Here is a 19793-nt window from a genome sequence, read left to right on the forward strand (position 1 = left end):
TCAAAGTCAACGTTGCACTGAGAAACATTTCCCTTGTTATCACAGAACATTAATGAACATTTTATGTGTTCTACAATGTGTTCCCTTAGCAATGTCCCCAAAACATCCCAGAACATTGCATCCAGAGTGTTCCACCTTTGTTAACAGAAGAAGGAACATTCTGTTAACTAAAAACAATCTTCCAATTGAAAACATTACTAGAACCCTGCAGAACGAGGATGTTAGAAGGATGCTGTCAGATTATGTTCCATAATAACAAAGAGAGATGTTCTGAAAGCAATATTAGAAAAATATTTTCCTGCTGTTCTGTAAATATCAAAGTTTACGTAATTAAAGTTGCCGATCAGAGATGGTGGAGCAGAGGAACCTGATGGTTCCAGATGATTTAATCTTAATATTCAATCATAATCGAACAAAGACTAACATTCAGGCGTTCCTCAGCCTGCGGAGGAACGTGGGGTTGTGGGGCACCGCCCAGTCAGAAAAGAACGAGCGGCGTACATAGTGATCCGGGACGAGCACTTGCCGACTGGGGCGGAATGAGTACGGAGAGATGAGCGTTCTGGCGCTATTCATCCTGATGGTGGGCGCTGTGGTTCACCAGAGACCCCAGGTCCATGACGGCTGGGCCACCAACGTCTTCAACGCCAAGGCCGAGTGAGTACCAGAAGAACCCAAGGAGGGCGTAGTAGAACAGTGGAACCCCCGATGCTCAGAATGCATCAGTATTAGTTTAAGGTTTTTCATAACAGATGATTTCTTCAGAGTCGCTGAGGTCTTCAGTCGACGGGACTTTAGGTTGTGGAACTAAAATTCTTTCTTACTAAATGTTCTGAGAAAGTTCTGCAAATTCTACTAATTTTTTGTAGTTCCCACAAATTCTCCTTAAATTCCAAGTAAAGATGTTCTACAAATAATAGGTGATAATGTTTCTGACCTTTCTGCCCTGATGTTCTCAGAACTGACAGAATGGTTTTCTTCTGTTATCATGGAACTTTGTGGAACATAATGGAACATTTTTATAGGTTCCTCTGAACATCACAGCCCGTCCACGTTCCACCTTTGTTAATAACTTACGTTTACAGACACATCTTGTAAAGAACGTTCTGTCATCTGAGGTCTTGATAACATCTAAAAAATTGTTTATTTTCAATGTTTGCATTTGAGAAACATTCGTGTAAGTGTAGGAGAACATTCCTACAACATGTTCCCTAAAAAAAAGCCAAACAAAAGATGTTTTACCTGTAATATGTTACGTTACAAGAATGTTATAGACATTCTGTCATTTGAGTCGATAAAATCTGGAAAACATTTTCTTAATGTTGGTTTTGAGAACGTTCCCTCCTTTGTGATCATAGAACACCCATCTGTGTTCCTGAGACTATGATGTTGTAGGAAACATTATAGAAACTGAAAATATGAGTAACAATCAGACGGTGAAATATTCTACCTTTTAATATATAACGCTACAGGAAACGTCATAAATGTTCTGTAAATAAAAAACATTTCATTTGAGGCTTCCGAGAACATCTGGAGAACATTTTTGGAATTGTTAGCGTTTTTTGAAGTTTGGGTTCTCCTTCTTTATCATAGAACATATCTGTGTTTTCAGAACATCTTCCGAATGTCGGCTTTTAAAACATTATATTAACGTCACGAGGTAACATTATAGAACTTGAAAGAATTTGCGAAACATCTTATCGAAGAACTTCTATAACGTGTTCCCCCAACAAAAAACAAAGTGTTCTACCTTTAATCTGTCACATTACAGGAACGTCTTAAAACGTTTTGGACAGATAATAAAGTTATTGTCATCTGAGGCCTGAGAACATCTGAAAACATTTTTGGATTTTTTTGAAGTTTGGGGGTTCTCTTTGGAACATATCTGTTTCTTAGAAACATCCTCCGAATGTTGACGTTAATCATATTAACTTCATCGAAACATCACCTGAGATAAAGATGTTCTTAAACATTCCTTAAACATTTAATTGGAACATTTTCTCTAATAATTTTGAGAACTTCTAGGTGATCCAATGTTGTGAGAATATTCCTTCTCTTAAGTTTTTTATCGGACACATTATTGAGTTTTCTTTAATCAGTAAATGTTTTTCTTCGGTTCTCGGTGAAACGTTCCTTTAAACAGAACCGCTGTCTGGAACAAATCCTCTGGTCCTGCATTAATGCAAAGTGGAAAAAAAAGAGGAACGAATGAACCCGAACGACGTTTTAACGGCGGCAGACTTTGCCTCAAGGCGAAGAGCAAACAGAGAGAACGTGTTCTGAGTACAAATGATGAACTTTAGCGTCTCGTCAGCTGATGGACGGAGTTCAATACAGCTGTAGTCTCACTGTTCTCCTGCAGAACTTTTAGATCCTGAAGAGCTTGAAGTTACTGATTTAATCATCAATCTGGGAATGAAAACATCTGAGTTCTGCTTTAGAACTTTAGTTTACTGAAGTAAAACTGCAGAAATTAAGAATTCTTTGTGATTTCAGTGTTAAGGAACCAGAGAAGATCACATTTATGTTTTAGAAATCAAACAAAATGAAATAAATGTGGCAGGAACAGCATCTTTATTTTAAAATCACCAGTTAGAGGAGAACGTTCCACAACATGTTATCCACCAGTTCTACTAGCATTTTAATTTAATATTTGAAGAATGTCTTAAGGATATTTATCGATTCATGTGATGTTCCTTTGAGGTTAAAAGTTAACTGAGGCAGAACAACAGGTGATTTTAAATAATAATAATTCTAAAACGTTTCTGAAATGTGACATTCAACAATAGTGGACGTTTAGCCTGCTGATTTTACTGATTTCTTCAGTAAAAGGTTTTTAATGTTCGTAAAAACTGAGAAAAGACGTTCCCAAGCAACATCTGGTTTTAAGAACGTTACAGAAAAACATTCCAACAGTTTTAATACCAAACATTTCAAGAACATCTTCAGAGAACTTTGTTCTGTCTGTAAGAAGAAAATTCTGGGGATTAAAAACCTGAGAGCCTGAGAACATCCTTCCTTTGTTATCAGTGGAGAAGCATCAAGAAGAACGTCCTCTCAGCAGAAAGACAAAATGTTCTGCCCTTAGTGTATCACATTTCAGAACAGTTCTCTAAAAAACACGTCTGAGACCTTGATAACATCTGGAAAACAACAGTGTTGGTTGAGAACGTTCTTCCTTTGTTATCCTGAAACATTGTAGGAATGTTTTAGAGGAGAACCTTCAATGATGTGTTCCCTCAGTAGCATCCCCAAAAGATCCTCAGAATATTGCAGAAAGAATGTCTCACCTTTGTTAATATACCACATTACAGAACCGTTCTGTCTAAAAAACATCTGAGACTGTGGTAAAATATCTAGAAAATATTTGTTAAATATTTCACTGAGAACATCCTTCCTTCATTATATACGAAGAAAAGTCTTTAAGAAGAACGTTCTCTCAGCAGAAAGACAATGTTCTGCTCTTAGTACATCATTTTTCTGAACCGTTCTGTCTAAAAAAACATCTGCAGTCTTGATAACATCTGTAAAACAGCAGTGTGGTTGGAGAACATTCTTCCTTTGCTATCCTGGAAAATGGTGGGAGAACCTCCTATAATGTGTTCCCTCAGTAACATCCCCAGAACATCTTCAGAACATTTCAGAAAGAAGGTTCCATCTTTGTTCATACATCACATTATGGGAATGTTTTAAAAACATCTGGAAACCAGTGTGTTGCTTTGAGAACGTTCCTCCTTTGTTATCATAGAACATAGTCTGTGTTCCTGATGAAAAAACATTAAATTAATGTAACAGGAACACTTTGGGAAATTAAAACGTTCTTCAAACATTTGATTAAAACATTTCCTTTGGTAAAGTATGAGAACCTCTCAGTAACACACGTTCCCTGTCAGATCATCCTGTTCCACCCCTACAGCTGCAGACATCCCGTCCACTGTTTGTTCACGTTCCGCTATCAGAGGTTTGTTTTGTGTTACACCTGGCGTGACCTCGTCCTGGCTCCGCCCCTTCACCTCTCGCCTGCTTCCTGTCAGTTCATTCATAAACATAGAACCAGGTCACCTGCATCATCATCGATCTGTTTGTCCGGTTTGGCCTGGAAATAGAACATGATACGAGTCTGTTTCTGGGAACCGGAGGCGAAACGTTGACGAACTAAACTCACCTTCTAGATTACAGTCTGATTTTATTTTGAAAGAACTTGGCTCGTATTCAGGATTTTCAGGGGAACTGTTCTAACAAAACATCAGAGTTTCTGATTTGATGAAAAACAAACTAAACTCTTCCAGACAAAAGCAAATATTGTGACTGCTGGGAGATTTTATTCTTTCAACGAACAAACAGCCGTAAAATATCTGGAGCTTCTGGACGTTTTTATTCAGTTTGTGATCCTCACACAAACCAACGTTCTAAAAACTTTCTCCAGATGTTATGGAGAACTCAGAGGAATCTTTAAAAACCTTCCAATAATATAATATTTTGACAAAGTGGAACATTTTGCCTCCAATGTTCTGAGAGCAAATACTGTACAGAACATTCTCACAATGTTCCACAATGGGCTGTGATAGCCAAGATGGAACGTTCTTAATGAAACATCTGGTTCTAAGAACGTCGGGGCATAACAGTCCAACAATGTTATCACCGAGCATTTCTGGAACATCTGTGGGAAAATTTATCCTGCCTTTATGGAGAACATTCTGGGAATTCAAAACAAACAACACGGAGAACACGACTAGAACAGTTTTAGAACATATGAAGAATGTTTCCAAAAGTTTTCCTGTGAGATTAAATGTAAACTAAGACAAAACATTTTTAACATTCAGAAGATGTTTAGATTATATTCTATGATATCAGAAGGAGAACGTTCTCCAAGCAATATTCAAAAAATGTTCTCCAGACGTTCTCCAAATTTTATCGAGAACTCAGATCGTTCTTTATAAAACTTTCCAATAATATAATATATCACAAAGGTGGAATATTTTCAGAACTCCAATGTTCTGACAGCAAGTACTTTACAGAACGTTCTCACAATGTTCCACAATGGGCTGCAATAACCAAGAAGGAACGTTCTCAATGAAACATCCGGTTCTAAGAACGTTAGGGCATAACCAGCCTGTCCTCAAAAGATAAACGACCACATAGGTCGTCTACACGCCCGTATTACAACCGCATGTTACGTTTTGACGTTTCCGATCTCTAGCGGTTGAGTAAATATCGACACTCCGGTGGGTCAGCTGAAACGTCACCATGAACAAAGTTTTATCTAACACTATCCCTGTCCCTGTCCCTAACCTTAACCCTAAACCCTTGCTGGGAAAGTGAGGAAAAAGCCGTTTTGCGACGGAAAAGCCGTTTCGCGAATTAAATCCTGTAACGCGTTCGTTTTCCCCGTAGGGGCGCAAACGTTCATACGACCGCATAGGTCGTATTCCGGTGCACGGTGCAAACGACCTATGCGGTCGTATGAATTTGAGGACTTGTTGGGCATAACAGTCCAACCATGTTATTGCTAAACATTTTTAGAACATCTGTAGAAGCCTTTATGGAGAACATTCTGGGAACTAAATTGGGAACTATGGGCCTCATTCATGAAGCGTTCTTAAGAACAAATCTGTTCTTAGAGCCTTCTTAATAAGATTTTTGGCATTCACGAACGTGTTCTTAACTGACCTGTTCTTAAAAGTAAGAACAAATTCTAAGAACACTCAGGAGGACTCTTACACACAAAAAATCTGTTCTTTTAGAATTTTGTTAGAGTCAAGTGATCCAAAAATCTGAATTTCTTTCTTAAAATGATTCAAATATTACCACAAATTATTTAATTTAAAACTAGATTTATTCAAGTGAATTTTAGTGATCAATGGTTTTATAGTTCATTGCCAGTTAAACTCAAAATCAGATTTTTCTGAAGCTGCACTTGGTCACATTAAATGTTTAGAGGTCTGTGGGAGGTACAAGCGCAATGACCACTACGACGTGCACGCGCAATAACTATTGCAACGTGCGCACGTAATATCCACCACGCTGACCGCCACGTGCACGCGCCCCGGTGTGCACGCGCGCGCTGACCGGGGAGACAAGGCAGACATGGCCTGGGCAGTTTTACCTGTCACTGCAGCAGAGCCAGAGGGTGTTTTATTACGACAGACACCCTTTCTGAGTATAAAAGTTTAGCTGTCTCAGGTCAGACTTCATTGGCTGTTTGAAGCTCTGTCACCTGCAGAAATGACCATCACTCTGGTGGGCGGAGTTTCACCTGCACTCCAGTGCTCACGTGTCTCAAACACTCTCTTGCTGCTGCCTTATAAGGAAGTTTAGAGGGTGTACCTTTTACATTTACAAGTCAATACAATGTAAATGTCATGTTAATGAGAGGGGAGGGTGTTCGTAGAGACTGTTCTTGAATCCGGCGCATCTCCCTCTAAAACAGATTTGGCTTGTCAAGAACGCTTCTTGAATCAATGTACTTTTCTCTTGGGAGTTCTTAAAGCCGTTCTTTCGAACGCTTTTCTATGACTGCGTTCATGAATGAGGCCCTACGTTACTAGAACTCTGCAGAATGTTCTCAAAATGTTTCAAGAATATTTCCGAAAATGTTCCCATGAGGTTTCAAGTGAACACTGTCAGATTATGTTCCATGATAGCATAAAAAGGACGTTCTCAACACAAGTTTAAGAACGTTCTCAAGGCCTCAGATGGTTAATTTTTGTTAGGATTGGTGGGTGTGGAGAACCCAGGTGCAGACATAAATGACAAAACGTTAGGCATAATTAAAGAATTTATTCACTTAATCAAAAACCATTAGGGACTCAGAAGGGGACTCAAGGACAAAACTAGACTAGACAAAGGTAACGGCTTGACTTAAAAGGGGAGACAAAACTAAACTAGACAAAGACCACAGCAAGACTAAAAAGAGGAGGCAAAAACTAAACTAGACAAAGACAACGGCTACACTTAGAGGTACTACAGGAGGAGAACAAACAGCTAACACAAGAACAAACTAGAGTCTCAACAAGTAACAAGTCCAGTGAGGGTAATCCAGAGAAGGGATGAAAAAATGGCGAAGTCAACAACTGAGAATCCAGCAGAGGAGGGTTGTGGGGAGTGAAGAGAAAACTGCATGTTGTCTAACTATGCCAGCAAGACTGAGGGGAATGGCAGAGCTTAAATACAGGAGACAGGTGATTAGAATTGACTAATTGGTGGCAGCTGATGCTCGGCCGTAATCAGAGCAGGTGACAAAGACGGAGAGAAGGGCCACAACAGAGGGAACAAAGACACCAGCAAAAATGCACACGACAAGAACCAACACAGAAGGAACAAACAAGCACACATTTTAACAGAAAACAACAGAGTCCAAAAAGGGTCAAATCAAACGAGGGGAGGAAGGAAAAGGGGAAAAGTGGAACAAGAGGCAGCCAGAGGGCCGAATCCTGACAAATTTTTCTGTAAAATGTTCAGGTGATGTGATTTATTAACAGAAATCCAACGTTAGTCTGACATGTTCAGAGGACAGACATTATACAACGTTCTGTAAAGTGTTCCCACAATGTTCCATGAAAACAGAAGAGCGTTCTCGCTGCAGCATAGAGTACAACTGTCCAATAATGCTACCAACATTTTTAGAACATCTGTAGAGAACATTATTCTGAACAATCTGGGAACAAAAAACAAACCTCCTGCTGAGAACATCACTAGAACTCTGCAGAACGTTCTCAGAACACTTTGAGGATATTTCTGTGAGGTTAAACATGAATGTTTAGAGGATGCTGTCAGGTTATGTTCCACGAGAACATAAAAAGAACGTTCTCAAAACAAGTTGACGAATGTTTGCCAGATGTTTTCAAGTCCTCTGATGACAGAACGTTCTTTAAAAAAGTTCCTCTGATGTGATTTATTAACAAAGGCGGAACATCTAACCTGCACTTCTTCTATCAAACCTCCTCGTGATGTCACGAGAACAAAGCAACATTTACGGAACGTTTCAGGAATGTTAAAGTATAATAGTCCAAGCATTTTAGAACGCCTTTAGAGAACATTATCCTACTTTCAAGAACTTCATAACAAAAAAGAACATCTTCCTGCTGAGAACATTACTAGAACTTTGCAGAACTTTCTTAGAACATTTTTAGGAGAAAAACAAAAATCTCGCTGTAAGTTTCAGAATGTTCTCCAGATGTTCTCAGCAGATGTTCTCAGGCTGTAAGTTTCAGAATGTTCTCCAGATGTTCTCAGCAGATGTTCTCAGGCTGTTTTGGAAACATATTATGCGGACATTCTGTAAAGTGTTCCACAATGTTCCGTGAAAACAGAAGAACATTCACGATTTTCAGAACATCTTTACAGAACGTTATCCTGCCTTCAAGGAGAACATTCTGAGAACTAAAACTTCCAGCTGAAAACTTACTAAACCTTTTAGAACAGGGTGTCGGTATAAAAGTTTAGAATATAAAGCAGCAGAAAACAGAGATTAAAGCCCACTAATGTTCTTTATTTGTAGTATTTAGTCGTCAATTTGTTTCTCAGTTATTTGATTTTTTTAAATTTATTTGATTCTCAAAATTCTCGTCTTATCCTGAAAAGTGTTGAAATTGTGAAGTTTCTGATGAAGCCACTGAACCACGAGGCAACCTAAAACCAGACAAACCGAAGTCTAAAGGTGGTCGGAATGAACGTTCTCTCTGACCTGGTTCCAAAAATGCTCTCTGAACCTTTGAGCAAACAAATGATTTCAACACATTTCCGTTCGTTTTGATAACGAAGCTCAGAAAACATCAAACTGCTTCTTCAGCTGACAGATCAGGACATTCAGGCAGCTGGAATGAAATATACGCAGAGAAAACTTCTGTACTTCCTTAAATCTCAGATTAGACGTATTTAAAGGACAGTAATCTGGAGGAAACATTCCCACAACGTTAGAGAACGGTACCTACAAGTTCTAGTATTCTGTTAAAGAAAATGTTTTTCATCAAACGTTCAAAGAAAGAATATTTTAATCTCCAGTGACTTTCCTGTGAAGTTAATATAATGTTTTATCGTCAACATTCCCTGGATGTTCTATGACAGGGGTCGGCAAGTGGATGTGGCTTCGGGCCAAAATGTTTGTAAACAATCGAAAAGCGGCCAACCTGAGGGGGGGTGCGCTCCGAGTCCGCGAGTGGGGGGGGGGCTTTACCCGCGAGCAGCGGAGCTTCTACCGTGTCCGACCAGTAGCGCAAACGTGGAAATGCCCGCAGCAGCCGACCACGCGAGTTTCGTGTTGCGGTGACGGACTGGCTTGGCTCCGTGCCAAATCAAATTTTCAAAATCATCTGGAGGCCAGATATTATTCCTGACGGGCCGGTTCGGCCCACGGGCCGCCAGTTGCCGACCACTGTTCTATGATAACGAAGGAGGAACGTTCTCAGAGCAACATTCAAGAGAGGTTTTCCAGATGTTATCAAAAACGTTCCTGTACTGATTCATTAACAAAGGTGGAACATTTTGTTTGCAATGTTCACAGGATGTTTTGGGGATGTTGTTCAGGGAACCCATTACAGAACGTTTGTATTTAAAACATTCCCACAATGTTCCATCATAGCAAAGAAAGAACGTTCTTAAACCAATATTTAAGTTAAAGTTTTCTAGATGTTATCGAGGCCTCAGATTACAAACGCTTTCATTCACAACATATGAAACGTTCCGGTAATCTGATATATTAAAGGTGGAACATTTTGCTTTCTCAATGAGGGAACACGTTACAGAATGTTCTCCTACAGAACAGTCTCTCAGAGTTCTGTGATAACAAAGGAAGAATATCTTCAACATTCAGGAAATGTTTTCTAGACGTTATCAAGGCCTCAGATGACAGAACGTTCATAACGTTCCTGCAGTGTGTTAGATACTAAAGGTGGAGCATTTTGCCTTTTTGTTGAGGGAACACTTTATGGAACGTTCTTCTTGAAGACGTTTCTCCGTTGATAAGGAGCGATGGATCGTTTCCAAATATAACAGTGTTTTGGAAACAATGCGTTATTCCAAAAACATTTTGAAGATGTTTAGACCTCAGATGACAGTACGTTCTTGATAAGACGTTGACGGAACATATTGCAGAATGTTTCTAAAATGTTCCACAGTGATACAGAGGAAGGATGTCCTCAGTGAAACGTCTAGAAAATGTTTCCAAGATCTTATGAAGACCTTAGATGGAACGTTTTTTTAGACAGTCCGTTTATAACGTTCCTGTAATGTGATGTATTGTAAGTGGAACATTGAGCCTTTTTGCTGAACACATTACAGAACGTTCTTCTATTAAACATTCTAACAATGTTTCATGATAACGAAGGAGGAACTTCCTCAAACCAGTAATAGAAAAACATTTTCAAGATGTTCTTGAGGCCTCAAAAGACAGAACATTTTTCAAACAGAACATGTTATAACGTTGATGTCATCTGATGACCTCAAAACACAACACGTTATGGAATATACTTCTATAAAACATTTACATGATGATAAAAAAGAGAAAGTTCTTCAGGAAAGAAGACAGAACGTTCTTTATAAGACGTAGAATGTCACAGAACATCTTTCCTTTGCCTTCAGGTGGTCTGTCTGCAGGTTCAGATGGTTTAACTTTCATAGAATAAAAGAGTGAAGCCATGAAGAGGTTAAACCATCTAAACCAACAGTGAGTTTGGAACGTTCCATCTGGTCATCAGGTTTGTTCAAACACAATCTGGATCCATGACCGGAGCAGCAGAACCTGAGTCAATGAGAGTTTCAGAACATCCGGAGGAACAAGTAGCTCTGCAGCTTCTTCAGGAGCTTGTTTTTTCTTTAAGTAGAGTAGAAAAGCCTTTTAAACCAAAAGCACTTTTACAGTAAATAGTTTCTGGTCAGAAAACATGGTAACTACTAGTTTCCTGCACAGAAGAACCATCTCTTCTAGCCCACAAACACTGGTGTAAACATGACTATGAACAGTTTTACATGAAATGAACCTGAAAACAAGAAATGCGTGGTGAGGAAGTAGTATTTTGATGGAGTGCCCTTTTAAAACTATCCATAGTTGGACATAAAATGGTATTTTGGGTTGGAGAGGTCTTTTTAAAGTGTCAGTATTTGGACAGGAAGTAGTATTTTGGCGGAACAAACCAGTCGGTCTGACTGTTAATGGTGTGTTTAACGTCCGTCAGTATCTGGAGAATCTTTCTGTGTGTTTGTGATGTGAAACATTTGAATAAAACTCTTTTTTCTGGTTTTGTCTGCAGGTTTGTCACCGACGCCACCGTCTCTCTGTTCGTTGCTGTTCTGTTGTTTGTTGTTCCGTCTGAGCCGCCGAGGTACCTCTGCTTCTGGAGGAGCTCCGACTCCGGTAACAACAACTTAAGATTAACCACAAACTTCCTGCTAGAAGATCAAAAAACCTGAGAAAAGTTCCTCCTGACTCCCTCTGGTTCTTTATCTGCAGTAACTTCAGTGAATTCGTACAAAGTTCGACTTTCAGATTACCATAAAACGGGGCTATAAGGGACAGCGGGGTAATAAGGGACACTTTTCCAGAAAATGTTTTAAATGTAATTCTGCGGTTTTTACCTAGATTTCTTTAAGAATTCATGGATAATTGATAAAAACAACGCAAAATCGCATCCTGCTCAACATAAAAACCGCAGAATTGCATTTAAAACATTTTCCGGAAAAGTGTCCCTTATTACCCTGCTGTCCCTTATAGCCCCGTTTTACGGTATCGATATTTCCATTTTGCATCATTTCTGAGCCTCAGAACTTCATCAGAACAGCAGATAGACTCATGGCATTTAGGAGGATTTATGTGAATTACAAACAAAGTAATTACAAACTTTATTCCACTTTGACCTGCTGCTGCTGCATTTATGTGTTTCTGTCCAATCAGAGTCCCAGGTGTCCCGAGGCCCCGCCCCTCCTCTGCTCACCTGGCAGGTGACCCAGAAGAAGATGCCGTGGAACATCGTGCTGCTGCTGGGAGGAGGATTCGCTCTGGCTAAAGGCAGCGAGGTCAGTTCTGCTGCAAGAAAAACATTTATGGAGAAAAAAAATCTACCAAAAATTCAACGTTTTTTTACTATAAGTTTTAAATGATTTACTGCTACTTTATGGATTAGGTAAATTATTGATAATATCTGGTAAAATCAGAGGGAGAGAGAGAGAGAGAGAGAGAGAGAGAGAGGGAGAGAGTTGTATTTCAGGTGGAACAAATCTCAAAACAAAAAATAAACCCATGCAGTCCTTTTCTAAGAGTTTCTGAGTTAAAATTCCACATTCTTCATATGATCAGGACTTGATGGTTGTCTTTCTGTCTGTCTGTTTGTTTATTTGTTTGTTTTCTTGTTTATTTATCTGTCTGTCTGTTTGTTTAATTGTTTGTCTGTTTGTTTGTCCGTCCGTCCGTCTATTTGTTTGTCTGTTTGTCTGTCTGTTTATTTGTCTGTCCATCTGTTTATTTATTTGTTTGTTTGTTTTCTTGTTTATTTATCTGTCTGTTTATTTATCTGTCTGTTTATTTGTTTGTTTTCTTGTTTGTTTATCTGTATGTTTGTTTGTTTTCTTGTTTATTTATCTGTCTGTTTATTTATCTGTCTGCTAGTTAGTTTGTTTTCTTGTTTGTTTATCTGTCTGTTTGTTTATTTATCTGTCTGTCTGTTTATTTGTTTGTTTATTTATTTTGTCCGTGTGTCAGGAGTCTGGTCTGTCCCGCTGGCTCGGTGCTCAGATGACTCCGCTGCACTCCGTCCCTCCGTGGGCCATCGCCGTCATCCTCTGCCTCCTCATCGCCACCTTCACTGAGTGCGCCAGCAACGTTGCCACGGCAACGCTCTTCCTGCCCGTCCTCGCCTCCATGGTAACGGAATGCAAACAAACATTTGTTTGTCTGTTGTGAAACAATTATTTCATTATCTTCTTTATGAAAGCAGCATCATCCCTCGGTATTTGAAAATAAAAACTGGTTGGAGGCCATTAAGAGTCGCAGAAGTCTCTGTCATGGTGGCCCATTTCTGGATAAATTCATTTACAATTACAAATTGAAAAGCACTCAGGGAACTCAGTCCTCCTCCAAGGCTGCTCAGTCGTATCATTTCTGACAGCTGAAATCTTGAAAAAATTTGTGGCAGAAATCACGGCACCATAGAATGTGTCCATTTAGTGTAGATGTACCCACAAACACAGTGACCTTGTGCTGAGTACAGGTGTGTGTTCTGCATGTGTACGTTATGTACGGATACTGAATTATGTGACCTAAATATGTGGCGGGAATTGATGTGACTCAGAAACACCCCCACCGTTTAATCAGTTGTTCCTTGGATCATTTCTGATGGATAAGTCCTGATAAGTCCTCAGAGGTGGATTTGTAGTAGGATCACAATCAGCTGATGTAGTGTTCACTGGTTGTCATGGTTACAGTGACGCCGTGCTGCTATCTGGGAATGATACAGAAATCTTTAACAAATCTGTGGATCCAGACTATAAGCTGCATCACTGATAAAATCTAATGAGGTGGTCCGAGTATCATTTCTGACCTTCACTGGAAATTTCATCCAAATCTGTTAGTCTGTTTTAGAGTGATGTTTCTGACAGACAGACAGACAGACAGACAGACAGACAGACAGACCAACGCTGATCATCACTTAACTCCACCGTTCCTTGGCAGAGTAATAAACAGATGTAACATAAACCCAGGCTTTTACTGTGAAGCTCCTCAGACAGGATGTTGCTGGTTTTGATGTGTTTGTCGTCTCCAGTCTCAGTCCATCAGCCTGAATCCGCTCTACGTCATGATCCCGTGTACGCTCAGCGCCTCCTTCGCCTTCATGCTGCCGGTGGCCACGCCCCCCAACGCCATCGTCTTCTCCTACGGCATCCTCAAAGTGACCGACATGGTGAGTCCTGCTGTCCTTATAGACCCACCATCATCATCATGTTCACCATTATAACCTCCTCCTCTCCCGCTGCGCCCCCTGCAGGCTAAAACCGGCGTCGTCATGAACATCATCGGAATCGGCTGCATCAGTTTGGCCATCAACAGCTGGGGTCGCTTCCTGTTTTCTCTGGACACTTTCCCATCGTGGGCCAATGTCACAGTGCCCGTCTGACCTCCTGCCTCTCCGTTATTTTATATATAGCGACACAAACAGTCTGTTAATGTATGAACATGTTCAGGGTTTGGGTTGAAACTGGGAACGCCGCTCTTTAACGGGAACTTTAACCTCCAGAGAGACGAACCATCTGATGAGTTAAATTAATTTTAATAATGACTGTCTTTCACTGATTATTTGAAGGCCTTTCTTTGATCGCTGTCATCAGACAAACTCAACATTTTCAGCTGGAACATTTTCACAGCCAAGAGGGAACATTCCCACAATGTAATCTAACGTTATCTACAAGTTTCAATCATGTTTAAAGTTTCAATCTAAACCAGGGGAATCGAACTCATCTTAGTTCAGGTTCCACATTCAGCCCAGTTTGATCTCAGATGGGCTGGACCAATAAAATACCAGCATAATAACCTATAAATAAATATATTTATAGGTTATAAACAACCATAACTTCACATTTTAATCACAAGTATCTGGAACTGAATGATATAGTATTTTATTTTATGATCAAAATGACAAAAAAAACCCCACAAAAAACAAGGCAAAATATTACAAACACGAGACAAAAATGACAAAAACGAGAAAAAAAAGATAAAATATGAGACAAACGACACAAAACAAAACAAAAAAGAGACAAAAAATTTGACGAAAAAGTTGCAAAAAATTGACAACAAAAATGAGACAAAAAATTATACCAATGAGATACGACAAAAAATGACAAAAGCAAGAAACAAAATGACAAAAATCAGACAACAAACCCAAGCGAAACAAAAAGGAAAACCAAAAGGACAAAAACCAGAAACAAAATGACAAAAACATGAGACAAATGACAAAAGTCAGACAAAAAAAGACAAAAAACAAACAAAATATGACAAAAACGAGACACAAAATGACAAAAGAACAATCTAGTATTTTACTTTCTGATCCAAACAACTTGTCATGGTCTAGAAATGATTTTAAATTTATAGTTTTACTAATTTACAATCTGCAGTTAATGTCTTCTCTGTAATTTTTACACTTTGAGGTCTGGATTGGACCCTCTGGAGGACCACTTTTGGACCACAGGCCTCATGTTTTACACCTCTGATCTAATGTTTAAACATTTAAACATTGTCATTTCCAACAATAATATTTCTGTAATGAGATATTTAACTCATACATTATGGGGCGTTCTTCTGCGATGTGTCCGTCCTGTTTTTGATAACAAAGGACGAACGTTTTCAGTTTTTTAAGAATATTTCCAAAAGATTCCCAGTTCAGATTTGATGATAAAACACAGAAATTAGAAGTAAAGGCTGTCAGAAATGTAAGTTCTATGAAAAATGAAATAAAGTTCGTCTGTCAGCCTTTTGAAAGCCATTAATGCATGAAGGTCGGTTAGAAACTCGTCTTTACGCAGACGATGCAGTTTTCTATCCTGTTGCTGATTCTCTTCAACCCACGGTTTAAATGTTGTTGTTGTTTTTATTTACAGCTGTTGTCCTCTCTCATCCCTGTCAATTGGAAGTAATTGGTGAATATGTTGTGTGTTTTGTATTGTTTTCTATTTAAACAGTTGGTGTGAGTGTGTTTATTGTGTACATAAGTAACCTCCACAGTTTTGTACCATCGTGTTGCTAACAGGTGTATTTGGTATTAATAAAAGTGGATCTTTAAACAAACGTGTGACATTTATAATGCAACATTACGCAAATATCTTGAATGATATCTTGAAACGCCTCAAAGACAAACACAAAAGGACAGGTGAATCCCAAATGATTGCGAAAGGATGCAAAACGACCACAAAGAGGCACAGAATGATAACAAGGACACTCGAAACAACAAAAAGAAGATGCAAGATGAACACCAGTAAATGCAAAATGAGCATGAAGACACACAACATGAACACAAACAGCTGCAAAATGATTGTAAACAAACTGAAAATGAGCAATATAACCACTGAAAGATGTGTCTTTTAATGCAAGATGAACAAAAAGTGATGCAATATTACCATGAAGACACAAAAATATATTTAAAAAGAGGCAAAAAGAACACAAAGAGATGCCAAATGACCACAAAGACATACAAATGACCAGAAAGATGCAGAGAATGATCACAAGGACATGCAAAATGAATACAAAAAATTAAAAATGAACATAACGAACCAAAAGTGAACCGATGCAAAGGCACACAGTATGACCAATAAATGCAAAATAACCACTGAGAGATTCAATATTACCACAAATACACAAAAAATGACCAAAATGATAAAGCAAAATGAACACAAACAGATGAAAATGACCAGAATGAGACAGAAGATGAGCATAAAGACAGAAATAATCAGAAAAAGATCAAAAATGAACACGAACATGCGAAAAATGACCAGGAAGAGATGGAAGATGAACACAAATGAGTGGCAAAGTGATGATTAAGTCACACAAAATGGTTATAAATGTAAAATTACAAGAAAAAGATGGATGATGCACACATATAGATGCATGGTGACAATAAAAGCACACAAAATGATGACAGACACATTCAAAATAACCATAAAGACACACAAAATGAGCGATAAATGCAAAAAGACCCCAAAACATTCAAAATTAAAAGGTAAAAATACAAAATGATCAAAAATAAATTGCAACTAATTAAAACAGACCCAAAATCAACACAAACAAACAGAAAACAGAATTTTTTTGTCTGTTTATCTAATGGGAATAATAAGTCATTTATAGAAAAATAATAAATCACCTCAAATTTGCCTTAAATCGGTAAATATTTCTCTCTCTTCCATAATTAGTTTTGTTTTTATCAATGAAAAGTATCGACTTGTTGAGAATTTCCCTGTTCATTCTCGGAATCAGAGCGCGTTGTTGTCAAATGTCTCCTTCTGGTGGTGAGATTACAAACCGCAGTTGCCGTAAGCCGATACGAGTGTCGCAAACACGGTTCAGATTTCCGTCAAACATGTCGACTTTCGTTTAATGGCGACGAGTAAACATCGACAAAGAGCCGCGTACTAATATTTTGTTCCTGTTGGCAGTTTGAAAAATATTCATGAACAGTTTCTACTCGTTTTCATCCAGATAAAGAATCTCTGCTGCCTTCAGGACCTTCTGTATTCGAGCCGCTGCCATGGAAACAGGTCTGTAGCCGATAGCAGCTAACTGTTAGCTGGTTAGCATCGGAAGCTAACGAAAGTCTGCCGGTAAATCAGGCGATTTATTTTTGCTCAACACTCTGAGGTGTTTCAGTGCGTGTTTGTGAACAACTGGAGGGATTATCCGAGTAACGGAGACTGAGTATTGAACTCGGCGAACATTTTAGGTTTTCAATAATTTGATTTGTGTTTTTATTTCAGACTCCTTCACCGTCGACAGTACGCTAAAATGTGTAAAATGTCGTTTTGAAATGAGAATAAAGCAACAGAAGATGAGCACAGAGGGCGGAATAACTGTTAAATTAATAAGATCACATAATGCAACACGATGCAAACATTTATGGTACATTTTCAGAAGCTTCCAGTAGTCAGCTGTTAGTAGGAGGCGTTAAATTGACCCTTATTTGAACGGAGTCTGGTTTGTACATAGGGGTTTGTTTAAAGAGATTTATTAGCATGATACATGAACACTAATGTTTAAATACCGCGGTAGTTTTGTAGCATTATATGTATTTAACAGTTATCATAAACGCCTGTTTCCCTGTATTGAGGCAGCGCTATTCAGAACTCATTCTGAAATTGTTCTGGTTAATACAAACACATATTTTCAACTAAAATGCATGTTTCTGGACTCGATGAGGTCGTTTCTGAATGGAAGACTGTAATTCTGTAAATCGGCTCTATCTTTACTCATCAATAGATTTAATTAATTGATAAGCTGACTGTTTAAAATGTATGTCTGCCAGAATAAATCAGGTTAAATGGTGACATTTCTGAACAGAGTCTGGTTCAGTCAGATTTAACTTTAAAGACTCTTTCCGAGGGATTTGTTTCAGATGGAAAACTACAAGTTTAGGTCAATTCAGAAGGATTAGAACTATCTAACTTTCTACATAAATACATGACGTGAGAGAGAGTGTTTATGTTAATTTATTGGGTATAAATTCAGTAATAGTGTTGATAATAATAATAAAGATTATGATGTGCTACTGGTTTAATGCTTCTCCTTACTGGTGTGTCTCCAGAGGAACAGGCCAGGAACCGGTTCCAGTCGGAGCTGGAGTTCGTCCAGTGTCTGGCAAACCCAAACTACCTCAACTGTGAGTGACGGAAATATTTATTATTATTTGTTATTTATCAGGATCAACTGGGTCTTTACTGAAACGCCGTTTATTTTTACCTAAATGCTGATTAAATCCTTTTTAGTGATCAATGTTGTTGAAGAGCAAACAGATTTTTGTGTGTCTTTGTTGTCTTGTGGCTCTTTATGGTCATTAAATGTGTATTTTTGGTCATTTTGAGTATTTGTGTTGTTGTTTTGTATGACTTTTTGATTGTTTTGTGTGTATTTATGTTTGGATTGTGGTCATTTTATGTCTGTTTTCTCTTGATTTTTTGTCTCTTTGCTTCTTTAGTATCATTTTGTGTGTCTTTTTCACTATTTTGTGTTCCTTTGTTGTCATTTTGAGTCATTGTTGATTTGTGTCTCTTTGTGGTCATTTTGTGTCTGTTTCTGATGTTTTTCTGTGTGTTATGTAGTTTCTTTGTGGTCGTTCTGCATCTGTTGTGTTTCTGACAAACTGCAGCGTCTGAAAACTGTAAAGTTTCTATGCTGGTCGTGGTTTTCTGATGAATGTTTGTTGTTTTTATGTCCAGTTTTGGCCCAGAGAGGATTCCTCAGAGAACGACCGTTCATCAACTACCTGAAGTACCTGCTGTACTGGAAGGAGCCCGAATACGCAAAGTTCCTCAAGTAGGACCAACATCTGCTCACGCTTATTTAAATAAGAACTCAGTTATTTTTGTTAGATGTAGAACTGACTGTTTTTCTCACTGGTTTATGTTTTTCTGACTGTTTTCCCGCCTGCTTTATGTTTTCCCCCGTTTTATGTTTTCCCGCCTGCTTTCCCGCCTGTCTGTGTCCAGGTACCCCCACTGCCTCCACATGCTGGAGCTGCTGCAGTACGAACACTTCAGGAAGGAGCTGGTCAACGCTCAGTGCACCAAGTTCATCGACGAGCAGCAGCTGCTCCACTGGCAGCACTACTCCAGGAAACGGACGCGGCTGCAGCAGGCGCTGGCCGAGCAGCAGCAGCCGCAGCAGCAGCCGCCGCCGCACGGAAACGCCGCCGCCAAGTGACCAGTTCAGCGTCACCGTGGACGGATTTTAGAGAAACCATCGGAAGGACGAATCGGAGACGATGAGACTGAATGTTGGTGTTTGAGGAGCTTCATTCTGGACTCAGGAAGATTTCATAAACTGTTGGACAAAAGGTTCTCCCTGAAACCGGCCCAAAGGAGCAGACTATTTCCTGGAACGTCTCTGACCCGCTTTAAAGAGTTCATCTGGGTTTAATCTGAAAATAAATCTTTACAAATGTTTGCTCTTGTTTTTCTTCTGACTTCAGTCTAAACTGAATTATTACTCCACCAAAGAACTCAGTGGAGTTATGTGAAGATCTACGTCTGTCTGTAGCTATGAATAATTCCTACTTTTGAAATAAATTTTAATAGTCTGAGGACATTTTAAAGTCATTTTGGACCCATTT

The 19793-nt window shown here is 38.9% G+C and overlaps 1 protein-coding gene, 1 long non-coding RNA gene and 1 pseudogene across 2 annotated transcripts in view; 2 read left to right on the forward strand and 1 right to left on the reverse strand.

The window, feature by feature from the left end:
- Positions 1-15766, forward strand: part of LOC110971691 (solute carrier family 13 member 5-like) — a 29132-nt pseudogene extending 13366 nt beyond the window's left edge.
- LOC127530697 (uncharacterized) overlaps positions 1-19793 on the reverse strand; it is a 58836-nt gene that overhangs the window by 38788 nt on the left and 255 nt on the right. The window lies entirely within an intron of this gene.
- On the forward strand, positions 17017-19779 carry med31 (mediator complex subunit 31). The gene is made up of 4 exons (XM_051938041.1): positions 17017-17229; positions 18270-18344; positions 18901-18997; positions 19171-19779. The coding sequence occupies exons 1-4, from the start codon at positions 17220-17222 to the stop codon at positions 19382-19384; spliced, it is 396 nt and encodes a 131-aa protein (XP_051794001.1). The 5' UTR covers positions 17017-17219; the 3' UTR covers positions 19385-19779.

The sequence above is a fragment of the Acanthochromis polyacanthus genome, chromosome 17 (genome assembly GCF_021347895.1).
Source record: "Acanthochromis polyacanthus isolate Apoly-LR-REF ecotype Palm Island chromosome 17, KAUST_Apoly_ChrSc, whole genome shotgun sequence".
Classification (NCBI taxonomy): domain Eukaryota; kingdom Metazoa; phylum Chordata; class Actinopteri; family Pomacentridae; genus Acanthochromis; species Acanthochromis polyacanthus.